Raw genomic sequence first — 26,052 nt, 5'->3', positions numbered from 1 at the left:
CCGGGCTCCCCGCCCTCTGCCCGCCCTCGCCTCCCCGTTCTCGCCTTCCTTCTTCCCTCCGCCCTCCGTGCCCGGAGGAAAGGCGCGCTCCTCCCCTTCCCCTGGGGCGCTCTCCGGGCCCCCTCCCGGCGGCCGTTCCCGCCGCGGCCCGGCGCCGACCGGGGCTTCCGAAGCGGGGCCGCCTTGGGGTGCGAGGCGCGCTGGGGTGGCGCTGGGGGTTTGCCCGCTCCCGGCAGAGGCGGCCGCCCTCCCCCAAAGGAAAACACTGGCTTCCCCTTAGCGTGGAGCCGGTCGAGCGGGCTGGTGCCAGAAAGGGTGTGTCTTCACCGCCCTAAGATGGCCTTTAAGGTATACTTTTGAGCGCCCCAGTGGGGTATTTTCCATAAACACCAAGTGCAGCCGGGGCAGCTGGAGTGGTCACTTTGACGGCAGGGAGGAGTGTAGATGCTTTTGAGGGATGCGTCTGGCCAGGAGTTTTGGCTAGCCCGCCAGAGCTGGGTACACAGTCAGCCCGAAAAAGGACGGGCGGCTCGGGCTGCCCGCGCGCGGTGTAGGCGGCCCCCCGCCCCCCAAAACCTTTCCGGAGGGAATGAGGGGTCTCCTGCGGGAGAGCCGAGTCACGGAGCTCTGCGAGGATACCTCGACAGCCTCTATTTCTGTAACCCAGAGCTGTGACAACCGTATCCGAAGCAGGCGGCTGTGTCGGGGATTCCTAGGGGGCTAAAGTCTAATTGGAAAAAAGCTGAATACAAAACCACCCCCCAGCGAGTCACTTCTTGGGGTAGAGAAGCTGAGGGCTGGTGAGGAGCTGCTCCGTTCTCTGTTCTCTGCAGGGCTTGCACGATGCTGGCACTTAGTAGGTCTGTGAAGGTTTCAGGGCTCCTCCCTGTGGAGTGAGTGATGGAGGAGGGGGCGTGCATTCTTTGGGGGTTCTAAATGGATTCTGAAGAAGATACTTGAAAGGCTGGGACCTTGTAGGGCGAATGGAAAAACATAACAGTGCACCCTGCACACCTTGTATCTTTTGAAAGCACACAGTGTGGAGGCTGACCCAGGTCAGGCCGAGTTAGGGCCGGAATCCCAGTGCCAGCCTCCTTATGCCTCACCATGGACACTAGGGTGGTGGCCCCACACCAACAAACTTTCGGTCACTCCTGTAAACAAGTTCTTTAAAACTCTTCCTTTACCCTCCCCCCCCCAAAAAAAGTTTATTTCCCGAGCCAAACATTACTGATTGGGGGTTTGGAGGGTGAGGAGAAAGGAGAGTTGAGATCATAGATAGGAAGCTGAGGCCTAGGAAGGTGAAGTGACTCGCTCAAGGTCAAATGTTTGGCTGGTGACAGGCTACAGGTCCCTGATCACCCTGGCAGCCTGTGGCTCTCCCCAGAGCACGCAGTCTTTCCTTAGGGGCCCTGTCTGTGCACACAGCCAAATTTAGTTCTTCTGATAAAACGGGGCTTTCTGGGCTGCTGAGTTAAGGGACCCAGAGATGTTTGAGTGACAGTTCTGTGCGTGTCTCTCATAACCACACACGGTGGAGGAAAAGGTAGCAAGTCTCCGAGCAGTGGGTGGGGATGAGCGCCTAGGTGGACCCTCATAAAGTGGCCAGTGGCCCCGGGGAACAAATGGAGCCAGCCCTGTGCAGCACGGGGTCGCCGGCTGCGCCTTGGCTGGGCTGTGCGCTCGAGTTGGCTGCGCTGACCCACCGGGCATGAAAGCGTGTGCTGTGTAGATGTGTGTGCGAATGTGCAAGGATTTGGTGGGATCTCCTCGGACAGAGTTACCGTTCCTGTCCCCAGAGACTCGCTGTGCCAGCCCAAATGTTCAGGGGATATTTTACACTGAAATGTTGGGATTTTTCCACATGGGGATTAAAATGTGGGTGGGGTGGTGACTAAAGCCCTGCTGATAATTGGCTGACCAGGAAGCCTGTGCTGGCAGCTAACCGTTAAGGTCATTGTGCTTTCTTCCCCTCTTCCCATTGCTGAGGGGGCCTCTGGTTCATGATCTTCCACGTGTTGGTTATTTATTTCCTTAAAAACCTGGCCCCTGAGCTTTTGGTGAGAAAATGAAAGAACAGCTCCTGCTGAATCATTCCTGGACGAAATAGGATTTTGCCCTTTTTCCCCCCCCCACAATGGGAGTTTTGGCCAGTGACAGGCACACATCAGCTGCTGGCCTGCCACTCCCCACTCCCGAGGTGTGCGAGGAACTCTTCTCTCCAAAGTCGGAGGAGCCCTCTCTCATCCCTCTGTTTGAATATTAACTTGGCCGCCTGGAAAATGAGTCCTGAGCTGGGAAGCGCAGGGGAGGGTCCAGGCGAAGGTTGCACTGGGAGCCTAGGTCAGCACAAATCCCGGGCGTAGGGTGCCATTATCGGCTGCCCTTTCGGAGCGCGACTTGAAAGTGTGACTAAATCTCCCCTGGCTGCTATAAAGCTGGTACTTTAGACTGAAAACTTTGGAAAGCAGAGTCCTCCAGGTGGAAAATTGCCCGGGCTTGGCCCAAAGCAAGGGAAGCAGTTACTGGAGGAACTGGTGACTCCCCCCAGGCAGAGAGGAGGGGGAGGGGGCAGAGCCAGCCAGTTGCGTCACACCCTCTGCCTGCCTGCTCCCTGTGTGAGTGACAGTTCTCCAGCCCTGGGTTCTCTGTGTACCCTCTTCCGCGGGTGTATCCTCTTTTGGTAACTTTCATTTATTTGTTGTGTTCTCTACCAGCAAGTTTGTAACACTCTGACTCACCTTTGGGTAGGAGGGCTGGGAAGGGGAAGGCCTACCCCCACCTTCTTTTATTGAATCCAGTCAGTTACTCCTCCCTCTGAGGGCTACCACTTAAGATCTAGGGCCCTCTGGAAGGGTGACTCCTAAATGGCTTTTAAAAATAAAATGTTGCAGAGCACGGAGAGGGTCCTTGATCTGAGTTCCCGCCCAGCAACCTTCTCCACCATGTTTTTCCTGCCTTATTTTGGCTGCAAGTGAACTGGCAAGTTTCTGTGCAGACCAGGCTGGGGTCTGAATAGATCCAGACTTAAGAGTGATTTTAACTTTAGAAGGCGTTCTGTGGTGTCCGGCTTGCATTGTGTTTGCAGGAGCAACATCAGCTCTTTAGGTAAATTACGGGTGAGGTGTTCATCAGTTCATTTTAAGTCCTTCCAAAACCAGTTTCCCTTCCATTGAAAAATACGGCAGAATGGGAAATAGTACTAATCACTTTCCATGAAAAGTGGAGTGGAAGTGTCCCGTTAGCTTTGCCACGGGCTCAGTGATCCTCTACTTTCACTTTTCAAGTGAAGCCTTTTTACATTTTAAGCTTTTGTAAACATCTTTCAGAATAAAACGTTACTTTCAGCCTGTGTGACTGTGTCGGGTCATGCTGGCGCCCGATGCCCGGGGCGCTCCGCCAGCCTCCAGGCCAGCAGCAGCAGCTCGAGCGCCGCGTCAGATGGGCTCCGGGGATCGGAGCGGCTGTGTCTGGCCAGCAGAGCACCCTCCAGGGCGTCGCTGCCCGTGCAGGTCTGCGTTCCGCCAGGAATGTGTGTGCCGTCAGTGATGATGTGCCGTCCAGAGAATCTTGAAATCCACTGCTTATTTTTCTTAACTTTCCTTCCTTTCTGTATTTTTGGAAATGGAGGCGTAACCAGGTCAGGCTTGAACTTTTCTCACGTTGCCATGAATCGAGGGTAGGAGAGGAAGTGTGTTCTTTGGCTGGAGCCCCAATATGACTCACCTCATTAGATGTGCTGAAATCTGTTGTCAGGAATCCGCAAGGCTTGTTCACATTGGCTTGACTGACGTTGGGGACTGCAGATGTCGTCAGGGAGGCGGGAGCCCCCTACGCCCACAGACGCACACGCACCCGGCAGTTTCTCTCCCGGCTTCGCTTGGATCCTGAGCCAAGGGGCTTGGCCTCGAGACCTCATTCCTGAGTGCCTAGGTGACCGTGCAGCAGATTCCTTCTGGACACTTGTTATCTCTGTGATCTGGTTTGATTCAAACCCTACGTAGTAGGGATTTTTTTTCTCTTGGGGACTGAACAGTTGATGGCCTTGCTTTGTGTCCAGCTGCTTTTGGGGTCTGATGACCAGGTGAGCGCTGGATCCTGCCTTTGACTTAATCTGCCGGTCTGGGGTCAGGTTGCGCACAGGCCCCCACATGTTTCAGGGACTGTCCTTTTATTTTTTCTTTAATCTTCCACAGATACTTGCAGAAGCCGCTTCAGTTTCATTGTTTGAACTCAGAACGTTTCTGGGCTTGTGGCTTCTCTGCTCCTTGGCCTGGCGGCCATTTTGCTCCCACCCTGCAGCCTCTGTGTTGAGGACTCACTAGCATCAGGGTCTCTTCGTGTGTGCAATTATCAAGCCACTGCTCTCTCAGCTGGCAACTTCTGCATGGCACAGACGGGCCTGGTAGTGGGAAGGGGTGAAGAGGCCAGGAAATGGAGACCTGGGCTTCATCTCATCCAGAGGCCTGTGGAAAAATCAGGCTTTCTTTCACTACATAGGAACTAGTAAGAGGCAGTAAAGCTGAAGTATATTGACTCTTAGACATTTAAGAATTTGGAGGGGTGGGGGCACGCTCACAGCTGTTTGCAGTTGGCAGCTTCATTCAGAATTTCCATGTGGGCAGGCTGCGTGGGGCGGAGGTTCAGCATCATTCATTTGGGGCTGAGGAAGCTGCTGGGGGCATCCAGAGCCTCTTCTTTGCCCCTGCGGGTCGCGGGGTGCTGGGGTGCTGCCGAGCATGGGAAGGTGAGAAGGCGAGGGCGCGGCCCGCCTCGGGTCCCTCTGCGGAGAGGTGTGCCCGCTCTGTCCCCGTGGCCAGCCGCAGCTGGCGGAGCTGTGGATCCGTGGCTGGAAGATTCTTGCACATCAGTTAACCTGCTTAGTTGTTGGGAGTCGCTGGAGAGATCGTGAACTGAGCGCTTAACTTACATTTTCAAAATGAAATAAAAAACAGGACTTTTTGTATTTAATAATATAATCGTTTATTTTTACATCATTTTGGTGCCTTTTTCCATCTCAGTTGTAATCCCTATCCCCCACTCCACCCCCGTAAAATGTCTCTGGTATATAGTTGTTCATTATTGTTTATTGTTACTATTTTCTCCCCTGGTCCTTTATGCTCCTGCTCTGAGTGCAACCTTCCAGTATTTTTTCCTTTTCTTTCTGGCTTATCTCACTAAGCGTGATCCCTTCCAGCTCCATCCATGTTGCCGCAAAAGGCATGTGTTTATCTTTTTTGATTGCGGAGTAATATTCCATTGTGTATATGCACCGCATCTTTTTAATCCAGTCATCCACTTTTGGGCATTTGGGCTGTTTCCATGTCTTTCCTATTGTAAATAAAGCAGCAATAAACATGGAGTACAGGTGTCTTTTTGAATCAGTGTTTTTAGATAATGGATTTTTTTTAAGGCCAAAAAAATAATTTTCCTTGGTAAAATAAGAATGACAGTAATTTATCTATATGCTTATTAAAACTAAGTTATAATAATATAACCATCCTTCTGGTCATGATTGTACTCGATAATATTTAATAGTAAGTGATCCCAGGGAGATTGGGACCCTCCCACCCCAGCTCCCTTTACATAAAGAGGGACATGGCCCAGAAGAGCCAGTGCCCCAGGAAGCCCGCAGGACCAGACCATCGCCCTCACCTCCTTCCTGAGGTGGGGTTTGCCAGATGGGGTTCAGAGAGGTGCCTTTTCTTTTCTGCAGCCCTCTTCTTGGTCAGCTGTGAAATGGGCTGCTCTGGGGACACTCGCTTTTTCAGCCCCAGTTCTGGCTTGTTTTTGTGGGTTTTGGAAGCGGTGCCATGGTAAGTGTTTGGTTTTCACATTGGTGCCTGTGCCTGGGTCCATCAGACGCTAGAAGGCTTCTCTGGACTCTGCCTAGCCATGCCAAGCACCATTCCTGTGCTCGGAAGGACTGGCCTCGGCCGGCTGGTCAGGGTCCCTCCTGGTAGCTGGCCCAGGCAGAGCTGCGGGATGAGGCCGCCTCCCGCTACCAGCCGCAGCCCTGTCAGTTCACTGTGCTGCTAAATCACCTGTCTGTGCTGAAGATCCCTGGGTGTCTTGCTGGCCAGGGTGCGCTGGCTGCTACATTCTCACTGCACAGCCTCAGGCCTCCCTGGGGGAGGCTGGTGGGTGGGGCCGGTGAGGCGCTTCAGCTCTGCGCCCTCAAGTGATTACTTCTGCAAGGAAGCTTCTCTCTTGCCATGGCTGCCCTTTTGACAGTTTGGGGGTGCTCTTCCTTCCCATCCTATCTGCCCCTCACATTGCCTGCTTGGGGTTGTCATTTACTGAAGAGGAAGGAGTGAGCCCACTTCGAACCTCAGTCCCAGATGTCAAGAGTTGTCTCTTCCCATCTTCTGGGCACCCCTTTCCTGGGAGCAAATGGTCGCAAAAACCCGTAGTAAACCTTGGCGAGGACAGAGGCGCTGGGAAGCGTGGCGTGAAGCAGTGACACACTGAGCTGTGTCGCCCTGGGCGAGCTCCTGCCCGATCCATGACCTCCCACTTCCTCAATTAGAATGGAAAAAACTCAGAACCAGGCTTATTTCATTTTCACAAGTGGCCTTTTGGAGATGAGCTAATGGTAACCCTGAACTTCCACTGTGCCTTTCCTCGGCCTTCAGAGCAGCCTGGCACAGCACGGGTGTGGGTTTAGCACCCCCTCTTTAGGCTGGGCTTTGTGCTTTGAATTTTCTAATTGAGAAAGGATTGCATTGCCCAGAGGTGGGGTGGAGGTCTTGTCATTGGGGGGGCCTTTTTTTTTTTTTAAGATTTATTTATGCATACAAGAGCTGGGTGTGGGCCAGAAGTGTGGGGGTAAGAGGAGTCACCAGAGAGTGGGGAGATCAGGCAGATTGACAAAGTACACTGCTGAGGGGAGCAGCAGGGAGACAGGAGGGGTCTGCTGCCCCATGTGGGTCAGCTCCTGGCTGGGGATCACGCTCAAGTGGCTGCTGGTAGCTTCAGAGTGCCGAGAGTTAACCCCTTGCACCACCAGAGAGGCCTTGAAGAAAGCTTTTTATTTCTCTTTTATCATAATCTTTATCGTGCCAAATGCTTTTAAAGGAAAAAAATACCTATTTTCAGCACTGACCCAACCCACCTGTTCCTCTGTGCCACCACGCACCTGACCCCCAAACACACACACAAGCTCTTTTTCTGTTTTGAAACTAGTGAGACTGAAAGACACGTACTATTTGACTTTCAACAATATAAGCTACTTTTGAACTTATTATACAGAATAATCATTAAATACAATGTGTCTATTATGAGATACAATCATTATTAACAAACCAGTGGCTATTCAATATAGAATATCATTGATTGAAGTTAAGTTGCTTGATTCTCTGGACAAACATTACATTACCCAGGGAAAGAATTGAAATCTTGAAGGAAAAGAAAGTTTACATGTTCATTCTCCCACCTACGCCTCCTTTCACAAGTGTTCTCACATAAAACTATGCTTATTATAGCCTGAATGGACAATACCCAGGGTGGGCGGTTGAGAGGAACCCCTCACTTAACCATTGATAACTGTGGCGATAGTGACTTTGTGTATGGGGATAAAACGTGAGACTATGCCCCAGGCCTACCTGCTCCAGTAATTCTTCCCTCATCTCTTCTGGAGTGGAAAATACGGAGTGTCCAAGAAAGCATGTAGATGGCAAGGCAGAGAGATTTGAATTAAATAACTTCAAAGATACTCAACTTGCTTCAAGTCAGTTTATGAAGTGTGTCTTACAAATCGGTCCGAACTGACCACATCAGTCTTTCCGAGGTCTCCGTGTTGTTAACGACCTGTGAGCCTTGTGTTGCCCAGGAAAGCAGTGAAGGACACCCCACCTCAGCCTGGCGTTCTTCTCTCGTTGAAGCCTCATCTGTGTTGTCTGTTTCCAGTGTGGGCAGTTATTTTCTCTCCTAACTCTGGGTTGCAAGGGCTTTTCGCAAAAAGGTGCTTACAAGCTGGTTACTCCATAGAGGAGAGAATGTCAAGAATGTTGGTATCTCTAGTCCTCTGTTTCATGCTGAATAGCTAAGACACAAACTAATAACTTCTCCAGCACGCTGCTGGGCGTCAGGAACACTGCAGACTTGAGCACAGAAGTTGTCGGTGTGACTTGGACAGATGCCTGTCATGCAGCACCAGCTCCTTTAGGGCAGGCGGGTCTGAGGGTATTTTTCCTCTCAAGGGAATGGTGTGTTTATTTGCAACGGTATGCGCCATGATTGAAACACACCTTCTGATTTTTACTGTCTTTATTTCAGCACAGTAAAACTTGATTCTGGACAGGTTCCTAGTTACTGTTTCAGCTGCTGGGAATGTACGTTGGAAAGTTAGAAATGGGTATGGGGGAACCACATAATAGGGATTGCACCCCACGGTATCCACTTTTTAAAGGTTGCTGATATTCTCTGCCCTTAGTTTGCAGTTGTTACGGGAGGCAATTGGGGGGCTGTGGAGTCAGGAGTGAGGGTCCCTCTGCTCCGCAGACAGAACTCTTAAGCACTAAGTTCAGGCCTTGTAGATAAGCTCGAACATTCTAAACAGGGTGTGGGGGAGTGGAGCGATCTAAATTTAAACTATAGAATCAACATTTTCACTAAAAATTGTTCCAGCTTCCAAGAGGCGTAGGTGGGCCCTGTGGATTGTGTGATGGTGCACATGCTTTTCCTACTTCCTGCTCGTGTCAAAACATTTCCATTGATTTTTCTTGGGGGGTTATTTTAAGGCTGCAGATTGGGGGTCAGGGCTCTTTTATTTTCCTTTTTTTTTTTTAGTCTTTCATTTAAGGAATGCTAAGGGCTCTGGGGCTGACTTTTACTTTAATAAGATGAGAAGGTCAGGTGTTAGGTGAGCCCAAATGCTGCTCACCTTTGACCTGGAGTGACTTCTTTGCAAAATCAAAGACTTAGACACAATAATAAAGGGAAGTCATATATGATCATTCGGTCCCCTCAGAAACATCAAGGTCGGCATTATTATCATCTCCATGCTAAGAAGCATGAGTGAAGCTGCCAGTGACGTGTCCAGATTGGAAGCTGGCGGGGAGGGGAGCCCAGGGTTTTAACTCAAACCTGTCGCATTCAAAAGGCGAAGGTATTAGTACTGTGCTGTCCTTGAGTAACAAAAGTCACTTCTGTCTTTGAGTGGGGAAGATGTCCAGAGGCCTTGGCCACACAGCCCTCTTCCAGCTCATCCCAAGTGTCCGGCCTTCCCCAGGCCAGGCCAGGCCAGGCCAGGCGGCCCTGCTGGGCCCCTGCCCTCGCATGCAGGACAGCGGTGTCGGTGAGCTATGGCCACGCTGCGCACACACATCACGGAAATGCAGGCAATTCCGGGACGGTCAGCCCTGGCCGTCTGGGACTGCGGCTTTGGAGTGCCGTTCACTCACCACCTCACATTCCGGCAGGTTGGACGCGACAAGTACGAGCCCGCAGCCATGTCCGAGCACGGCAACAAGAAGAAGATGAAGAAGGAGAGGGACATGGATGAGCTGAAGAAGGAAGTGTCCATGGTGAGTGCTTTCTGCGCGCCTTCAAGACAGTGTGTGTGCGCGTGAGCCCGCCTCCTGCCCATTCCTGCCATCAGCTTCCATGGAAATTGTCACTTGAAAAGGTGGAAGCGTTGGTCAGTGCCCAGGTCCACATTAGGAACTGTGGGTGGCACCGGGGGCTTTGTTCTCTCTGTTTAGATCTCGGGGGACCTCCAGCTCTCCCAGACCTTGAGGGCTTCCCAGATGTGACCCAGAAGTTCCAGGTCACCAGGTTTAGCGGGACCTCCCTGAAAGCGGGGTCCTCTGCTGGGTGTGGCTGGAACCCCTGGCTCCCTCCCCCACCCCTGGCTGACAGCCACGTGCCCACTTCTGCACGGGCACTGAGCGAGTGACACTGCTTTCTCACAGGTCTCTGGTATGGCCCTGGGTTTAATTCCTTGTTTCTTTTCCCCACAGGATGACCACAAACTCAGCCTAGATGAACTTCATCGCAAGTATGGAACAGACCTGACCCGAGTATGTTCTCACTTGAACCTCAAGCACGACCTTATTTCTCCCTGTGGCATCTCCTCCACCCGTGTTAGGCTCAGCCTTGGGGGCCCTAGGGGAGAACAGGACAGTCACTTTCTTGGGTCTTCTCTGTGACAGGCACAGTGCCTGGGCCTGTTGGGTGGTTTTCAGATATTAAGTTTCCCCCTGAAACTTGCTGCAAGCAAGTATTATTTTCCCCATTTCGTGGCCCATGAGAGCCAGGCAGTGCCCAGGACTTGAAATTGAGGAGCTCCAAGACCTTGCTCATTCTCTGGCCTTTTGATTCTCTGGCCTTCCCTTTACTCAACATTTGTTACATAGAGGGGAACATTTCAACCAGCTGATTCTTTAACAATTCAAATGTGAGCACTTGTGCAATTCAAAAGTCAGCTCATTACTCCCATTTATGTGGAATTTGTTTGTTAGACAGTATACAGAAACCTTTCTGTAAATCATTGTCACCCAGGGATTTTGATGTTAAATTTATCCTAAACAATAGAAACGGAAAGAACCCGAGGCCAGGAGGACACTGTTGCTAGACACCTGGGAGTCTTGAGAGTCACTGAGACCCAGCTGATGTGGAGTCTTCGTTTTGCTAACGAGGAAGCTCTGAAAAGCCCAGAAGGGGCCTTGTCTCCCAGAGCAGGCTGTGACCTTGACTGAGTGACCTTGACTGAGCCAGCAGCTGTGTGTACTCACAGTAGCGACCTCCACAGGTCACCTGTCACGTTCTCTCACGTTTTTGCTTGACACGTTTGACGTGTGCTGTCACCAGGGTTAGCACTGTGGGCCTGTCTCCTTACTTGGAGAGTGGGGTTAGCCACACCCAAAAGGCTCGTGCTGAGACTCAGACGAAGCGCCGAGTCCAGTGTCTGGCAGGCGCCTCGCGTTAGAAGCTGTCGGGGACAGTTCCCGTCCTGTCCAGGGAGCACCGGTGGGCCAGGGCTGGGCACCCCCCGACCCCCACTTTCAGCTCATTTTTTTTCTTCCCCCATCCCCCACTCTCTAACTCCAAAATTAAAAAAAATCCCATGAACAAAAAGAAGGTATTAACAGACTCTTTGGGCAAACATGTGTTTCTTGTTTTGGGTTTTTTTTTTTTTTGACTTGGTATTTTGGTAGCTTGAAAAGTCACCACATTTTGCCGCCACCATTGGAAGACTTATGGCTGCTGTCTGCTGGCAGCAAATCTTTTTTTAAGGCCTGCTGCAAAGTAGCCCACGGCAGGCTTTGCAGGGAGCAGGTCTCCCTTGATAGCTCACTGGAGGGTCGCGACAGTGTGCACTGGAGTCCTTCCCCACCAGGCATTTGCCATCCCCAAATTAAAGGTTGACACTGGAAACTTGGCTGTTGCCCCAGTAACGGGTCACCATCCTACAGAGTTTTCCCTCCCCTGACACTGGCTCATAGGAAACTCCTAGCTCTTAATTTGCAGAACCAAATCAGTTAGTTAAAACAAGATTTTGGGTTAGAAATGCGATTTGACATGACCCCTTGCTTTAAACTTCGAGGAGACCAGCCTGGATTAGTTTGTCCAGGGATCAGTTTTTCAAGAACCTTAATCTGGGCATTATGGGTTCCCCCACGAAACGTGGGCTGTTGTTTGCCTGAACCTTGTGGGTGAGGATCCTCATCAGCGCCTGCCAGGTGTCCCCTGACGTGGCCTCTGGTGGCGCCTCCCTGGAGTCTTTGCAGCTGTCCGGCAGGTCTGGGAGCGGAGGCACCGGGGGCTCGTCTTACTCACCCTCCTCTCCTCTCCGCAGGGCTTATCAACTGCTCGTGCAGCCGAGATCCTCGCCCGAGACGGTCCCAACGCCCTTACTCCGCCTCCCACCACCCCCGAGTGGATCAAATTCTGTCGGCAACTGTTTGGGGGCTTCTCCATGCTGCTGTGGATTGGAGCGATTCTCTGTTTCTTGGCTTACAGTATCCAGGCTGCCACAGAAGAGGATCCTCAGAATGATAACGTGAGCCCTGATTTGGATTATTCAGTGTGCTAGGCGAGCCTCTCCGCCGTCTTTTCTGTTGCCAAGGCTTAACTTGATGGCTTTAGGCGCTGGGGGAGAGACTGAGGCACAGGCCCACCCCGTTCTTTTTCCTCCCCTCTCTCTCCCGTTGAGCTTCTCGCTCCACCTGCCACCGCGCAGGTGGCTGGCTGAGTGGCTCCGCTCGGCCCCCGCGGGGCCCACTCATGAGCTGGCCGGGCCCCGCCTTCAGTGTCGGCTCAGGCCCAGATGGGTTGGACAGCCTCTTCCAAATCACAAACTGTTTGGAAAACATCTTTGTCTTAACAAAGCGAGGGGACCCAAGTCGCTTGGGATGTTGCCAGGAATCCGTCGAGTGACGGCCCCGCTGTCTGACTCCTTCCTGGCCCTCCTGGACATGGTTTCCAGAGAGCGAAACACAGAGACGTGTTCTCTGGTCAAGCCTCCCCTTGGGGACAAGTCCACGTCGTAGCCGGGCGAGTGACGGGGTGTCCTGACTGTTCCCTTGCAGCTGTATCTCGGTGTGGTGCTGTCTGCTGTCGTCATCATAACTGGCTGCTTCTCTTACTATCAAGAGGCTAAAAGTTCCAAGATCATGGAATCCTTCAAAAACATGGTTCCTCAGGTACCTGTTGCTTTGTCTTCCCCTTCGTGAGACTCAAGAATGCCAGCTGGTGTTAGGATGTCCCAAGTGACCCAGAGACCCCACTGAGGTGATGGGCGTCTTCTCCCCCCTCCCAAGCCAGCTGTTGTTGCATTCTAGAGCGTGCCAGCCTTCCCCTGGAGTGGGCCCTGGGAGACAGGCTCGGGTACTGGGCGGCCCGTCTTGGCTCGCCCTCGAGCCAGCTCTTACAGCATGTCCCCGCGAGACACTCTCTTTATGATGGGCTCAGCTGGTGAGGCTCATCGATCACTCTGTCTTGGGGTGTTCACGCTAGCCTCCCCTCTGCTTGGGGCTTGTTTCCTCTGATGTAATGGTGTCCATGTGCCGCCCTCCCACAGCAAGCCCTGGTCATTCGAAATGGCGAAAAGCTGAGCATCAACGCAGAGGAAGTCGTCGTCGGGGACCTGGTGGAAGTGAAAGGCGGGGACCGGATCCCCGCTGATCTCCGGATCATCTCTGCAAACGGCTGTAAGGTAGGCATGGTCGACCCTGCCTCGGGCGGGCCGAGCTCACCGCGGGCTGCCAGCGCACTCATGGGGCACCGACTTTTCCCGTGACAGGTGGACAACTCCTCCCTCACCGGTGAATCGGAACCCCAGACCAGGTCTCCAGACTTCACTCATGAAAACCCCCTGGAGACGAGGAACATTGCCTTTTTCTCTACCAACTGCGTGGAAGGTAAGTCACTGATGTGCATGCAGGCTGTCCCCCGGCGTGGCCCGCATGGCATCTGTCCTGTCTGGGGCCGTGACAGCGGCAGCAAAGCCACAGGCATTCTCTCTCCGCCTTTTATTGGCTCCATGTCCGGCAGCTCATTCAGGCAGCACAGGAGTGGTCGCCGGCTGGCAGGGAGACCCCGGAAGCCCTGAGCTGCTTGCATCCACCCGCCCTCGGAGCCTACCACTGGGCGTGGCAGTGCTCACCGAGCAGGGTTGAGAGAGCTGTCCACTAATGGCTAGAAGGCCCTTGCCAAAGTCTGATTGAAAACAAGTCGCCCCTACCCTCAGAGCGCATGTTTAAGTCTTTTTAGATTGATTTATTTATGCAGACAGAGCTGGGGTACAGGCCAGAGCTGCAGGGGCGGTGAGAGGCTTCACCAGAGACAGAGCGGGGAGCAGAGCAGACAGATGGACAAAGCACACTGCTGAGGGAGCAGCAGGCGGGTCAGGAGAGGTCTGCCGCGCCCTGTGGGGTCACCTCCCGAATGGGGAGCAAACTTGCCCTGAAGCAGCTGTGCTGGCTTGCAGTGCTGTGTCCTAACCCATTGCGCCCTCAGGGAAAACCTAGTGTCTTTGAACCACGCCAGGTAACAGCGCATCAGTGGCCCCTTAGTAAGGTGGGGTGCGGCTCCCTCTTCCCTCGCAGGCACTGCGCGCGGGATTGTGGTGTACACCGGGGACCGCACCGTGATGGGGAGAATCGCCACGCTGGCTTCCGGGCTGGAAGGGGGCCAGACGCCCATTGCTGCAGAAATCGAGCACTTCATCCACCTCATCACGGGCGTGGCTGTGTTCCTGGGTGTGTCCTTCTTCATCCTGTCCCTCATCCTGGAGTACACCTGGCTGGAGGCCGTCATCTTCCTCATCGGCATCATTGTCGCCAATGTGCCAGAAGGGCTGCTGGCTACTGTCACGGTGAGGGACCCGGGGGCGGGGACGCTGCTTCCCCTCACATCAGCCGCAGGAGTTGGGGACACATCCCCCACCCCCACCCCGGGGGTCACCAGCTTGGGTTCTGTCGCCCGTGTCAGAACCACAGGGCTGAGTTAGACAGTGAGAAGAACGGGATGTGCTTTTCTATGGAAGATAGTGACCCTGAGGCATAAACTTTGTTCTTAAATTATCCCACAATCCAGAACTCTGTCATGGAAAAGGAGAAATTGGGACTGAGTGGAGGAGGGTGAATGTGGGAAATCCCGATGGCCGTTTTTCCTTCAGCCTTCAGGGGACCCTGGGAGAGGTTTGGTGGGCCGATGTCTGGTGGGCGAGGGGCAGAGCATGGCTGTTAGACTGCGCCTGGCCGCGCTCGAGTGACCTCGTGTTGCAGGTGTGCCTGACCCTCACCGCCAAGCGCATGGCCAGGAAAAACTGCTTGGTGAAGAACCTGGAAGCGGTGGAGACCTTGGGCTCCACGTCCACTATCTGCTCGGATAAAACTGGAACTCTCACTCAGAACCGGATGACAGTGGCCCACATGTGGTTTGACAATCAAATCCACGAAGCGGACACCACAGAGAACCAGAGCGGTAAGGCGGCAGGCCGGGTGCGACCTTTCCGCTTAAAGCTCAGGGCAGGTTTATCTGTCTCGTGGGTAAAGAATCAAGTGTTAGTTTCAGGTTGGGGGGGGGGGGTTGCGCTTGTCCATAGAAAAATGAATTTGCCCCGCCCTAGGCCTAAAGCCTGAATAGTCTCACTCACTGGGGAAGGGGAGGCATCGTTTCATGTTTTTAGGGGACTGTTTTCTTGCCTCCGTCAGGTGTCTCTTTTGACAAAACTTCAGCCACCTGGATTGCCCTGTCCAGAATCGCAGGTCTCTGTAACCGGGCCGTGTTCCAGGCAAACCAGGACAATCTGCCTATTCTTAAGGTATGTCGGGAGGGGCCGTTCCTTTGGCAGCACGCAGACCCCACACGCGGACGTTCTGGCGTGAGCTGTAGCGGCACTAAGCGTGGCCAGCGGGATGGCGGGTGCTCTTCTGCCATGTGAACCCCCGAGCCCGCGGGTAGAGTGCTCCCGGGAACTCGGGGCGCCTAGAGGTTGGATAAAGGGGAGCATACAGAAAACACTGACCAGAGGCAGGTGGGGAGGTTTTATTGGCCAACCCGAAGGTATAATAATACCCAGTTCTGCTGCTCTGTCTGGATGGGGGTGACCGCTGGCACGACCGCCCCGGCCACTTTGGTGACTTGACCACAGTTTTCTATTCGGATGCAGTCCGTTCCAGGAAATCCCTTAAGCATGTGTTCTCTTAAAATAGCTCAGCTATTTTATCTTATCTCACTTGTCCTTAGCTTGCTCACTAATGATGCAAAAATAAGCTCAGCTTCGTGGAATTCTCATGAAATTTGACATGATTGAGCCTTCACCGCGCTGCACGAGGGGCTGCCGTCTGGGAGGTCAGGACGTAGGGGAAAGGACAGCTGAGCCAGTCGCTGAGCGGCTTGTTCTCAGCGAGGCCACCTGTGGTAGTTCTGGGTCGAAACGAGTTGTCGGAGAGAACGTGACTTCTGTGGAATGGCGTGGCTTCTGCTGTGCGGTGGACTCTGTCTGAGATGTTCTTGGCGTTGCGTGCGTGTTGATTCAAGGAGCTTGTTGTTTATCTTGGGGTAGGAATTGAGATGCCTGCTTCCTACTGTGTCCTTCCAAAGTGGGAGTTCTCTGGTCTGTGAGCACAGGGGCTCCTAAGTGTCGGACCTTCCTGGGGTGAAAACCAGGAAGGTAGCCTGAGCTGTGCTTCTTAGCATTTCAGGGCTCAGGATCATCTCGAGTGCACTATTGCCGTGGGGTCTGTCCCACAGAACACAAGTGCGTGTTCTGCACGTGGGGCTCTCCCTGCAGCAAGTGCGAGCTGATTCTGCTATGTTGGCAACCTTCAGCACAGATCTTCCTGCACAGCTCAGTCAGTTCAGGCTGTCAAGCCTCATGGCCCGTGACACAGTTTGCCTCCAGCCGTGAGAACCGTAGGCATTTCTTTCTACTTACAGGGCAGAGAGGAGAGCACTCCAGATGTTTACTTTCTCATTTGATAGTGTCAGGTTGTAACCAGAAATAGGTGGCTGGGAGTCATGTTGACTTAGGGTCTTTGCAACAGGCCAGTGGGAGAGAAAAGTAAAGTAGGCAGAAGGGGGTGGGAGGTTGGGGGTGCCCCAGACTCAGCGGCACCTTCACAAGCCCTTGTTACACGGAAGCCGGATTCTGGGGTAGGGCAGGGGGCTGTGCCGGACCCACGGGAACCCTGTGTCTGTGGTCACCCAACGAGGCTGCTTCGCGCCTGCTCATTGGAGCGTTTCCGGTAATTAACACTGAGTCTTCTTGCAGCGGGCTGTGGCCGGGGACGCCTCTGAGTCTGCGCTGCTGAAATGCATCGAGGTGTGCTGTGGCTCCGTGAAGGAGATGAGGGAAAGATACACCAAGCTCGTGGAGATCCCCTTCAACTCCACCAACAAGTACCAGGTCTGGGGGATCTCGGCAGGGTGGGGCGGCGGGCGGGCAGGCCACAGCATCTGCAGGAAGAACTGCCCTCCCTCGGGGGTGGGGCAGGCTTAAAGCTGCCTAAGAACAAGGCCAAAGCTCTTAGGAACGCTTTAAATAGGACCCTTGGCTGCAGATAGGAAATCCAACTCCCTGGGATTGCATCAGGGTAACTGACACCTAATGTCGGGACCCCCTCGAACACAGACTTGGATTTGGAGCAGATGTGTTTGGGGAAGCATACGTGGGCGCCAGCCCCCACAGCCCCCCAGTTTTCTCCAGGAAAACTGGGCTTTGGGAGTACCTCACCCTGCCTCTTCTCTGTAGCTGCCCCGGCCTGTCACCAGGTAGGAGCTAGCAGGCCTAGTTTTGGTTTTTCCCGTAACCGACGCAGCCGGTCAGTGAGCTTTGGCGGCGAGGATCCCGCCCAGCCTTCACACGTGAACCTTCTTTACAGTTGTCCATCCACAAGAACCCCAACACCAACGAGCCCCGCCACCTGCTGGTGATGAAAGGCGCCCCCGAGAGGATCCTGGACCGCTGCAGCTCCATCCTCCTGCAGGGCAAGGAGCAGCCCCTGGACGAGGAGCTGAAGGACGCCTTCCAGAACGCCTACCTGGAGCTGGGCGGCCTCGGGGAGCGCGTGCTCGGTAGGTGCGGGCGAGCGGGCAGTCTCCACCGCCCCCCTGCTCCCCCTGGCTCCCGCTAACCTCCTGCAGCCCTGGAGCCACCTCCGCTGTTTGCCTCCTGTTGTTTTGCAAAAACAGTAGGTGTTGGAGAAAAGTTCAAGTTCTCAGGCTTTGGGCAACAAAGCTCCTGCTGGTTTGCTTCTGACTTGGACGTAAACCTTTGGCTTCGTGCTGGTCAGTTCTGTTTGCTTAAAGAAAATGGGGAGAAAAGAGCTTTATTACAGTCCCCCCTTTGGGGCTCTGTCCACGATCAGTAAAGTGGATGAAATTAATTCCTGGCGCGGCGAGACCAAAGCCATTTCCTGACCCCCACGGAATGGCTGTGAATTTACATGGGAACTTAGGCCAAAGCAAACAGAGGGCCCAGGAGGCCCTCCGGCCCTGCCGCTCCGTCAGCCTCTGGGCGGAGGGGACGGTACCTGCTGTCTGCCCGGGAGAGTGGCACCCACTCATCTGTGGGCTGACAGATTCACACGCAAGGTCTGTAGCTCCCCTCACCCCACGCAAAACTTGGAGCGGTCACCCGGCCCCACGGCCTGCTTCCTCCCTGCCCCCTCGGACACCAGGTGTCTGTCTTACCCAGCTGGCAGGTCGCTTAAGTATCTCTTTGCTTCTGTTTTGGGGTGGAAAAACAGTCTCACCTATGAGACCCTGGCGCTTCATCCCACTGTGGAGTGCGTGGTAAGCCTTCCCAGAGCACTGGCGGAGAGGTCCTGCTGGCGCCATCTCGCACCGAGGAGGCTCCAGCGGAGAAGCCGGGCACCTGTGTCCGAGCTGCGTTTACCTCCCAGCCGCGGGCCCCGTGGCCCGTGTTGATGCTCCGTACTGTATTTCGGTCCAGTGAACCGGCAGAGATGTGGCCTTGATTTCCCAGAGAGAAGCCGAGACCCATAATTTCATGATTTGCCAAATCCGAGCAGCAGAGTGGGCCGGTCTGGAACCGGATCTTGGTGCTTGTCATCCTCAGGGCTCCTCCGCGTTAAGCACTTTCCCTCCCTTTGAGGTCTGTGGTGACCTCTGCCCTCTGTGGTCTCTTCCCCCTCCCGCCCTCTCCCTCGTGATTGTCACCATCATCGAGGCCTGTTTGTTCCAAAGCCGGACCTCAGTGCCAAACCAGCCTGCCAGGGAAGGGTCGACGGCGAATCGAGCTGTCTCTGCGCCTCACAGCCCCCTGCCTCCCCGCAGGCTTCTGCCACCTCCTCCTGCCCGATGAGCAGTTCCCCGAAGGCTTCCAGTTCGACACCGATGAGATCAACTTCCCCGTGGATAACCTCTGCTTCGTCGGGCTCATCTCCATGATCGACCCGCCTCGGGCTGCCGTCCCCGACGCCGTGGGCAAATGCCGGAGTGCCGGGATTAAGGTAGCGCCCCGGCCCCCGCCTTCACGGGGCCAGCTGGTCTTCTCACCTGGGGCACCTCCGAAGCTTCAGTCAACCTCTAGAGAAGACCGCGTACTATTAAAAAGTTGACATGTACATAGCAAATGAGGGAATGAGAAAACACTTTTTGAAAAACATAAGTGGGTTAAAAGAGCAGAAGAATTTCAATTTGGAAACTCTGGCCTTGCCCTAATCAGCTGCACGCAGTTCCGGCCGCGCCTGCTCCCCGTCCCCCGGTTTCTCCCCAGTGTCTGGGGCTCGGCGCTGCTTCCTGCAGGGTGCATCCCAGCCGGCTGCGGCCCCCAGCCTCCGGCCCTCGCGATTCTTTGTTCCTGCTCGTTTCAGTGGCTTTATGTGACCGTGAAAAAAGACACGGGTGTTGTCTCACCTGTGCAGTCATGTACCAAGATCCAGTCTGGGACAGGCTTGGTGCCTGCTTTCTTGGGAGACGTGTTTGTGTTTTGGCTAGCAGATGTTCTTCCCTTCTGATGGTCCCAGCTCACTCATCCTTAACATTCACCTCCTGTGCAGGGAAGACTTTGTAAGGTCACTCATGACATTGTCCCGCTCCATGTTGCAGGTCATCATGGTCACTGGTGACCATCCCATCACAGCCAAAGCCATCGCCAAAGGCGTGGGCATCATCTCAGAAGGCAACGAGACCGTTGAGGACATCGCTGCCCGTCTCAACATCCCAGTGAGCCAGGTGAACCCCAGGTGAGGCGGGAAGCCCAGAGCACGGCCCCCGTGACGGGCGGCGACAAGGGACCTGGCTGGGTTGCATAAGGCTCTTGTAGGCTCGCTTCTAGTGTGCTGACTGTCCTGGGACGGGTACAGTAACCTGTTGAAGTGAGTATCGCTCCTGCTTTGCAGAGCAGGACACTGAGGCTCCCTCAGTAGGTCTCTGTAGCAGTTTAGAGCCCCCAGCGCCTCCCTGTGGGTGCAGACCCCCCTGGGGAGAAGGCCAGTGCCTGGCCAGGAGTAGGGGCATTGTCTGAGCTGCTCTAGCGTGACTTGGGCTCGCCCCGCACTGCCTGGGCTGAGGAGGGCATCGTCTTGAGCTGGAGAGAGCCCGTTGCATGAACTCGGACTCCCGATTCCTGCCGGTAACCTCCAGGTGCTGTGGCTTGGCTCCCAGTTGAGGTCCACACGGATGAGTAAAATGGGAGAGGACAATTAGCCAGGTAGCTCAGGCCCCAGGAGGAGTACTCGGCAATAAAGCAGAATAGGTCAGGGGCCATTTCGGTTGCGATCTCTTGTGAGGTTTAGGGTGTCTCTCCCCCATTGTGGCGGGAGGAGGGGAAGGGTCCATCTCTTCAGCTCTGCTGTCTCAAATCCTGGCCAGGTTCTCTTGGCCCAGCCATGGTGGTGGTGAGTTCTGGTTGGGGTAGGAAAGTACTTGGTGACCGGTATGCAGGGAGGCGCCCGGCTGGGGCTGGCGTAGCCCATCATCCCCTCTGGCTCGCCCTAGAGACGCCAAGGCCTGCGTGGTCCACGGGAGTGACCTGAAGGACATGACCGCGGAGCAGCTGGATGACATCCTCAAGTACCACACGGAGATCGTGTTCGCCCGGACCTCTCCGCAGCAGAAGCTCATCATTGTGGAGGGCTGCCAGAGGCAGGTCAGCGCGGGCAGCCTCCTCGGGCGAGCGGGCGCTGCGGGCCTCAGTCGCCACGGTCCCGGGGTCCACCAGGACACCCCCACCTGCTGTCTCGCCGCCCAGAGGGCCAGCAGGGCCATTCGACGAGGGCTGAGCAGACGCAGCCAGGCGGGGTCGGGCCTCGGCACCTGCGCCGAGCCGCCTACCTTAAAGACCTGGGGGCTGCGGAAAGCGAGGGGCTGCCCCCGGGGGCCGGACCCAGCGGGTCTCACCACGCCTCGGCTGTTGGCCAGCGGCTGGGGCTGTTGCCCAAGGAGTTCCAGCGGCAGCGTGCTCTCGTGGGAGGCGGTGGGGTGCCTTGCCTCCCCCCACCCCCCGGGGCCTGGGTTCCCACTGCCCTGCCCCCTTCCCGTAGGGCGCCATCGTGGCTGTCACCGGCGACGGTGTGAACGACTCCCCCGCCCTGAAGAAGGCGGACATCGGGGTCGCCATGGGGATCGCGGGCTCCGACGTGTCCAAGCAAGCTGCTGACATGATCCTCCTGGATGACAACTTTGCCTCCATTGTGACTGGGGTGGAGGAAGGTGAGGGCCGCATGGACACCGTCCCCAGGCCCCCGCAGCTGTTTCTGCGCCTTTCAGTCTCCGAGTCACTCATCACCTGCTTTCTTTCCAGGTCGTCTGATCTTTGATAACTTGAAGAAATCCATCGCCTACACCCTCACCAGCAACATCCCGGAGATCACCCCCTTCCTGATATTTATTATTGCAAACATTCCACTCCCCCTGGGCACCGTCACCATCCTCTGCATTGACTTGGGCACAGACATGGTGAGCACCCCACATCGCGGGTCGCGGTTAAGGAGCTTCGAGGCAACCGCCAGGTCCCACTTTGTTTTATGATGAGCGCTGTAATGATTCAGCCAGCCGGTTTTAAGGCGGGCGAGGATTTTCTAAGGCGCCGCCTGTCAGCTCTCTGGGGCTTGGTAACGGACGCCCCCCGCCCCTCCTCCCAGGTTCCTGCCATCTCCCTGGCTTACGAGCAAGCTGAGAGCGACATCATGAAGAGGCAGCCCAGGAACCCCAAGACGGACAAGCTTGTGAATGAGCGTCTGATCAGCATGGCCTATGGGCAGATAGGTGAGTGCTTCACGCAGGCGGCGCCGTAACTGGTGATGGCGGCGTCCAGCCGAGGTGGACTCCTGGGACTCGCATCCAGAGCAGGGTGAGCCGAGACTTGGCTGGAGGTTCTCAGACGCTGTGCCAGGAGAAGCCTTTGCTGGCTGCCATTGGTTTGTGGAAACTATAGTTCTTTAGTTCTTGCAGGTGGCTCTCCCCCACACACACAGTCACTCAGACTTGGGGGTTCTGCCAGCAGGTCCCCATGGGGCGACCCCTCCTACCTGTGGACTGTGGCTAGCCAGCGGGCTTCCGAGAGGTGGGGAGTGGTCAGGACGCCCCAGGTTCCGAGTCCTGCTATGTCCCTCAGAAGCACCTGGCTCCTCCATCCGTCAGCCCTGGGTGTTGGGGTGAAAGGGGGAGCAGGTGACATCATGAGCACGGTGGCCAGCTTCACTGGCGGCACAGCCACGCCTGGGCATTTCTGGCTGAGTCAGTATGTGCTGGCTTTGAAAAGAAGGAAGCCTGAGTCTGGGGCGGGGGCTGACGCCCTGCACTGGGGAGTTGGGGAGTGGGACGATGGTTCTGGGCAGACATCCTGAAGCTGGGGGGCTTTCATTATTGCCCCCCCCCCAATGACTGGCAGCAGAGCAGTGGGTAGAGTCAGGAGATGCATCTGCCCTGAGGTGTGCCTTGGTGGAAGCAGGTGAAGTCACGGGTGGGTGGCTCAGATCAAAGCCCCATGGGTGTTCTCCTTTTTGAACTCTAAAAAGGTGAGTCAAAGCTCAGCGGTCTCATGGACTCTGGGTCCCCGGGGGCCCCTGTCCCAGCATCTCAGCCTGTGCTCCCTGGGTCTCTCCCCGCCAGGGGTATCAAGGACCCCCTTGGGCGCCTCCGGGCACTGCAGGGATCAGGAATTTGCACAGACACCCTCCTGCCACGCTCCAGCATTCCAGTTCCATTTCCTCCCCCTTAGGTATGATCCAGGCCCTGGGTGGCTTCTTCACTTACTTCGTGATTCTGGCCGAGAACGGCTTCCTCCCGACGGGCCTGCTGGGCATCCGCGTAGACTGGGATGACCGCTGGGTCAACGACGTGGAGGACAGCTACGGGCAGCAGTGGGTGAGTGCAGGCCCGACAGGCCCAGCGCCCGCTCCCCCCAAGCCCGCGCGGCCACCTGCCCGCCCTCCCCCCCAACAGAGCCGGGCTCACCTGCCTTTGCTCTTCAGACCTACGAGCAGAGGAAGATCGTGGAGTTCACCTGCCACACAGCCTTCTTCGTCAGCATCGTGGTGGTGCAGTGGGCCGACTTGGTCATCTGTAAGACCAGGAGGAACTCTGTCTTCCAGCAGGGCATGAAGTGAGTCCTTGCTGCACTCTGGCAGCTGCTTCGCAGGGAGCAGCGTGTCATGGTTGGGGTCTTCTCACCTGGGCTTGGCTTCGAGGGTGGGTCAGTGAGCACAGAGCGGGCTTCATCTAACCCGTAGCAGCAGAAAACAAACTCCTGTCGGCGGGTTTTTAAGCTTCCTCCCTCCTTGCTTCCAGGAACAAGATCTTAATTTTCGGCCTCTTCGAGGAGACGGCCCTGGCTGCCTTCCTGTCCTACTGCCCCGGCATGGGCGTCGCCCTGAGGATGTACCCCCTCAAGTAAGTCCTCCCGTCCCCTGCCAGCGCCCGTAAGCGCGGCTCGCCTTGTGGCCTGTGTCGGCGGCTGTTGTACACAGCACCCAGACGTTCTGGAAATCAGACTTCCCCCAGATTGCAAAGGTGGACAGGCCGGTGCACTCAGCCTCTGGGGCTGCTGGGCGCCATGGCACTGCTGCATGGGGCACTCTGTCCTTGTAATGCCCAGTCCAGTTGTTTTCCTGGGTCAGCTTGGGTGTGCTGGAGTGTGGGGACCCAGCTCTCGTGTGCGACTTGTGTGTCATGACATGACCCCTACCTGCCGGGCCTCGGCATCTTCTGCCACCCAAGCAGATGGTTCGGGAGCAGGCAGATGTCTTGCCCGTTTCACGGTTGATGGTGGGTAGAGGGCTCAAAGCCAGCGCCGCCCGCCTTCCCCGGACTGGCCTTGACCACAGCTGCGGTGGCCCCGGTGTGGGTGGACGTGGACTTGCGCACCTGGCCGGGGGCACCGCAACCTCGAGCTGCTTTTTCCAGCAGTGCGCTTGGGGCCCTGCTAGCTGGTCGAGGTTGAGTACCTGGAGCCTGAGTAAGATGGGCCAGTCCACCGTGTTCGGGCCTGCTCCCCTGCCCTGTTCCCCTGGGACTTAGCCTGTGATCTGGCCCTGCTGGCCTGGGTGGTCACACCCCGTCTTTGGCAAGACTTACGTCTGCTGCCCACTAGATTCCGTTGGCTTTGTACCTTTAGCCCGCTGCTCAGAGCTGGCACCCCAAAGGGGCAAGCTGTATCCGAATTAGTCTGTGAGCGTGGGCCCAGGCCCAGCAGGAGCTGGGAGGAGCCTCGAAGCCTTCAAAAGGCCAAAATGCAAAGTGACACCAGGGTGGGGGCCTCGGGTATCTTGCTGTGACCAGAGACCTCCTGGCGTGGAAGGTGGCTTAGTCCCGTAGTGGCTGCATCAAAGGAGGAAGTCTCTCTGCAGCCGAGGGGAGCACTGGCAGGAAGGGGTGCAGAGCTGCCCGCGCCCTGCTCTGGAAGCTGGGAGTCAAGGCTCAGCCTCTCTCGGGCCCTGTCTCCAGGCTGGGGACAGGGGTGCGGCCCCTGGGTGCCCAGAGGCCTCTGATCTGGGAGGACTCAGCTTTCTTCGTGCCCAGGTTGGGGGCTCCGGGCCTACCACAGCCTCCCAGGTTCCACTGCCTGAGTGCAGTTTGGGGGTGGAGTAACCAGTTTTGGCCACCCCAGTCCAACTGTCATATATCAGACACACCGGCTTCTCAGGCGCTTTAGAAAACTTCCCTGGGAACCAGTTCTCAGGAAAACCAGGCTCTAGCCAGTCTGCGGCCTGACCCCGAGCCTGTCTCGAGCCCCGTGTGTGTGTGTGTTCTGCGCCGACTGGGCACAGCGCCTCCTTGCTTGGTCCCTGGGGTGCCGGGCAGTTCCTTCCCGGGAGCCCGTCACGTGTCCTCAGCCCGCGCCCAATTCTGTTCCCAGGCCTACCTGGTGGTTCTGTGCCTTCCCCTACTCTCTCCTCATCTTCGTGTATGACGAAGTCAGAAAGCTGATCATCAGGCGGCGGCCTGGAGGTAAGCGCGGGCCGGGCTCCCTGGGGCCAGGCCCGTGTCCGCCGTGGGCCTCCTGCGGCACCTGGGACTTTGACCTGGGGGCTGGGGCCGGGAGGGCATTTTAGGTTGTGCCCAGGAAACATGGACAGTGCAGTGGCAGCCGGGGCAGAAACAGGCGCCATGTGCAGCTGGCCCGTTCCTAAAGACGCGGTCACGAGCCCGGCAGCGGGCCCCGGACTGGGTGGGAACCCCCTCGCACCCCACCCCGCCCCACGGCTCTGTATCCTGGGGTCTGTCCAGGGCTCGCCCTCTGCCCACTCCCGGCGGCCGCTAAGCTCTGTCCCTCCCCCCGCAGGCTGGGTGGAGAAGGAGACCTACTACTAGGCGCTGGCCCGGCTCGCTGGAGCACCCCGCCTCTGCACCCGCCCCCCGCCCCTCCAGTACTTCAGCCCCGGAGTTCGCAGACTCCGCCCCGGTAGGACAGCACCAAAGCATGTGGGAAGCGAGACGTCCTGGAATGAAGCATGTGGCCACGGGGGGAGGGGGGTGCCTGAAACATCGTCTGTGGGAACGACAGTGGGAAGGTTTTTACGTGCCTTTTTGTTTTTGTAAAAAGGATACCCTGGAGAGACCGAAAGAATACATTTTATATCTGGATTTTTACAAATAAAGATGGCTATTATAACTGACTTTGTCTTGTGCCCTCCTCACTTGCGGGGTCCCGGGGTGCGTGTGGCTGGTCTGTGGCTCCGGTTTCCAGCGGGAGAATTGCTGGGCCAGGGCTTGACTCGTTCACCTGGGGAGCCCAGGCCAGACCCACCATACCAAAGCCAGGGCTGCCTGGTCGGTAAGTCCCCGGGGGCCCCGGCGCCGGTCAGGGCTGATGCCGCGGAAGGGAGGGACTGGTGGCCCGGCCACTTTGCGGGGGGCTGCTGAGCGCGTGTGACCATAGGCCCACCTGCTTTCTTAGTGCCTGCTGCCCACCGAGTGGAAGGAGTGGCGCAGCAGGGTGCAGTCTCGCAGAGACTCTCCACCCTCGCCATCCGTCGCGGCCTCCAGTGTCCAGGCCTGCGGTCGCCGGGGCGCCCGTGCCCAGCACCCAAGGCTTCCCTTCCCTTCCACAAACCCTGCTCCTAATTTAGCATCAAGTTGTTCCAGCTCAGAACACGGTTCTGTGCCAGGAGGCTCTCAAGAGGTGAAAGCGAT

At 56.1% G+C, this 26,052-nt stretch overlaps 1 protein-coding gene across 1 annotated transcript; it reads left to right on the top strand.

Annotated features, from left to right (window-relative positions):
• Positions 1 to 9,403: 9,403 nt before the first annotated feature.
• On the top strand, positions 9,404 to 25,535 carry ATP1A1 (ATPase, Na+/K+ transporting, alpha 1 polypeptide). The gene is made up of 22 exons (XM_012730082.1): positions 9,404 to 9,527; positions 9,963 to 10,022; positions 11,801 to 12,004; positions 12,534 to 12,647; positions 13,025 to 13,159; positions 13,247 to 13,364; positions 14,052 to 14,320; positions 14,733 to 14,931; positions 15,162 to 15,271; positions 16,724 to 16,858; positions 17,334 to 17,526; positions 18,751 to 18,926; positions 19,525 to 19,661; positions 20,416 to 20,566; positions 20,961 to 21,129; positions 21,221 to 21,375; positions 21,561 to 21,684; positions 22,640 to 22,785; positions 22,893 to 23,023; positions 23,209 to 23,310; positions 24,776 to 24,867; positions 25,202 to 25,535. The coding sequence occupies exons 1-22, from the start codon at positions 9,453 to 9,455 to the stop codon at positions 25,228 to 25,230; spliced, it is 3,024 nt and encodes a 1,007-aa protein (XP_012585536.1). The 5' UTR covers positions 9,404 to 9,452; the 3' UTR covers positions 25,231 to 25,535.
• The last annotated feature ends 517 nt before the right edge of the window (positions 25,536 to 26,052 follow it).

Source organism: Condylura cristata, unplaced genomic scaffold, assembly GCF_000260355.1.
Source record: "Condylura cristata isolate star-nosed mole 26May11 unplaced genomic scaffold, ConCri1.0 scaffold00026, whole genome shotgun sequence".
Classification (NCBI taxonomy): Eukaryota; Metazoa; Chordata; class Mammalia; order Eulipotyphla; family Talpidae; genus Condylura; species Condylura cristata.
The sequence above is the reverse complement of the archived record's forward strand: the minus strand, read 5'-3'. Positions and strand labels throughout refer to the sequence as shown.

What these genes read in the sequence shown, in the direction of transcription:
- ATP1A1 (XM_012730082.1), top strand. Translation starts at nt 9,453, where the DNA reads ATGTCCGAGCACGGCAACAAGAAGAAGATGAAGAAGGAGAGGGACATG. An exon ending in TGGAGGGCTGCCAGAGGCAG is followed by an intron (nt 20,567 to 20,960) that starts GTCAGCGCGGGC and finishes CCCTTCCCGTAG; the next exon opens with GGCGCCATCGTGGCTGTCAC. An exon ending in CATGGCCTATGGGCAGATAG is followed by an intron (nt 21,685 to 22,639) that starts GTGAGTGCTTCA and finishes CCTCCCCCTTAG; the next exon opens with GTATGATCCAGGCCCTGGGT.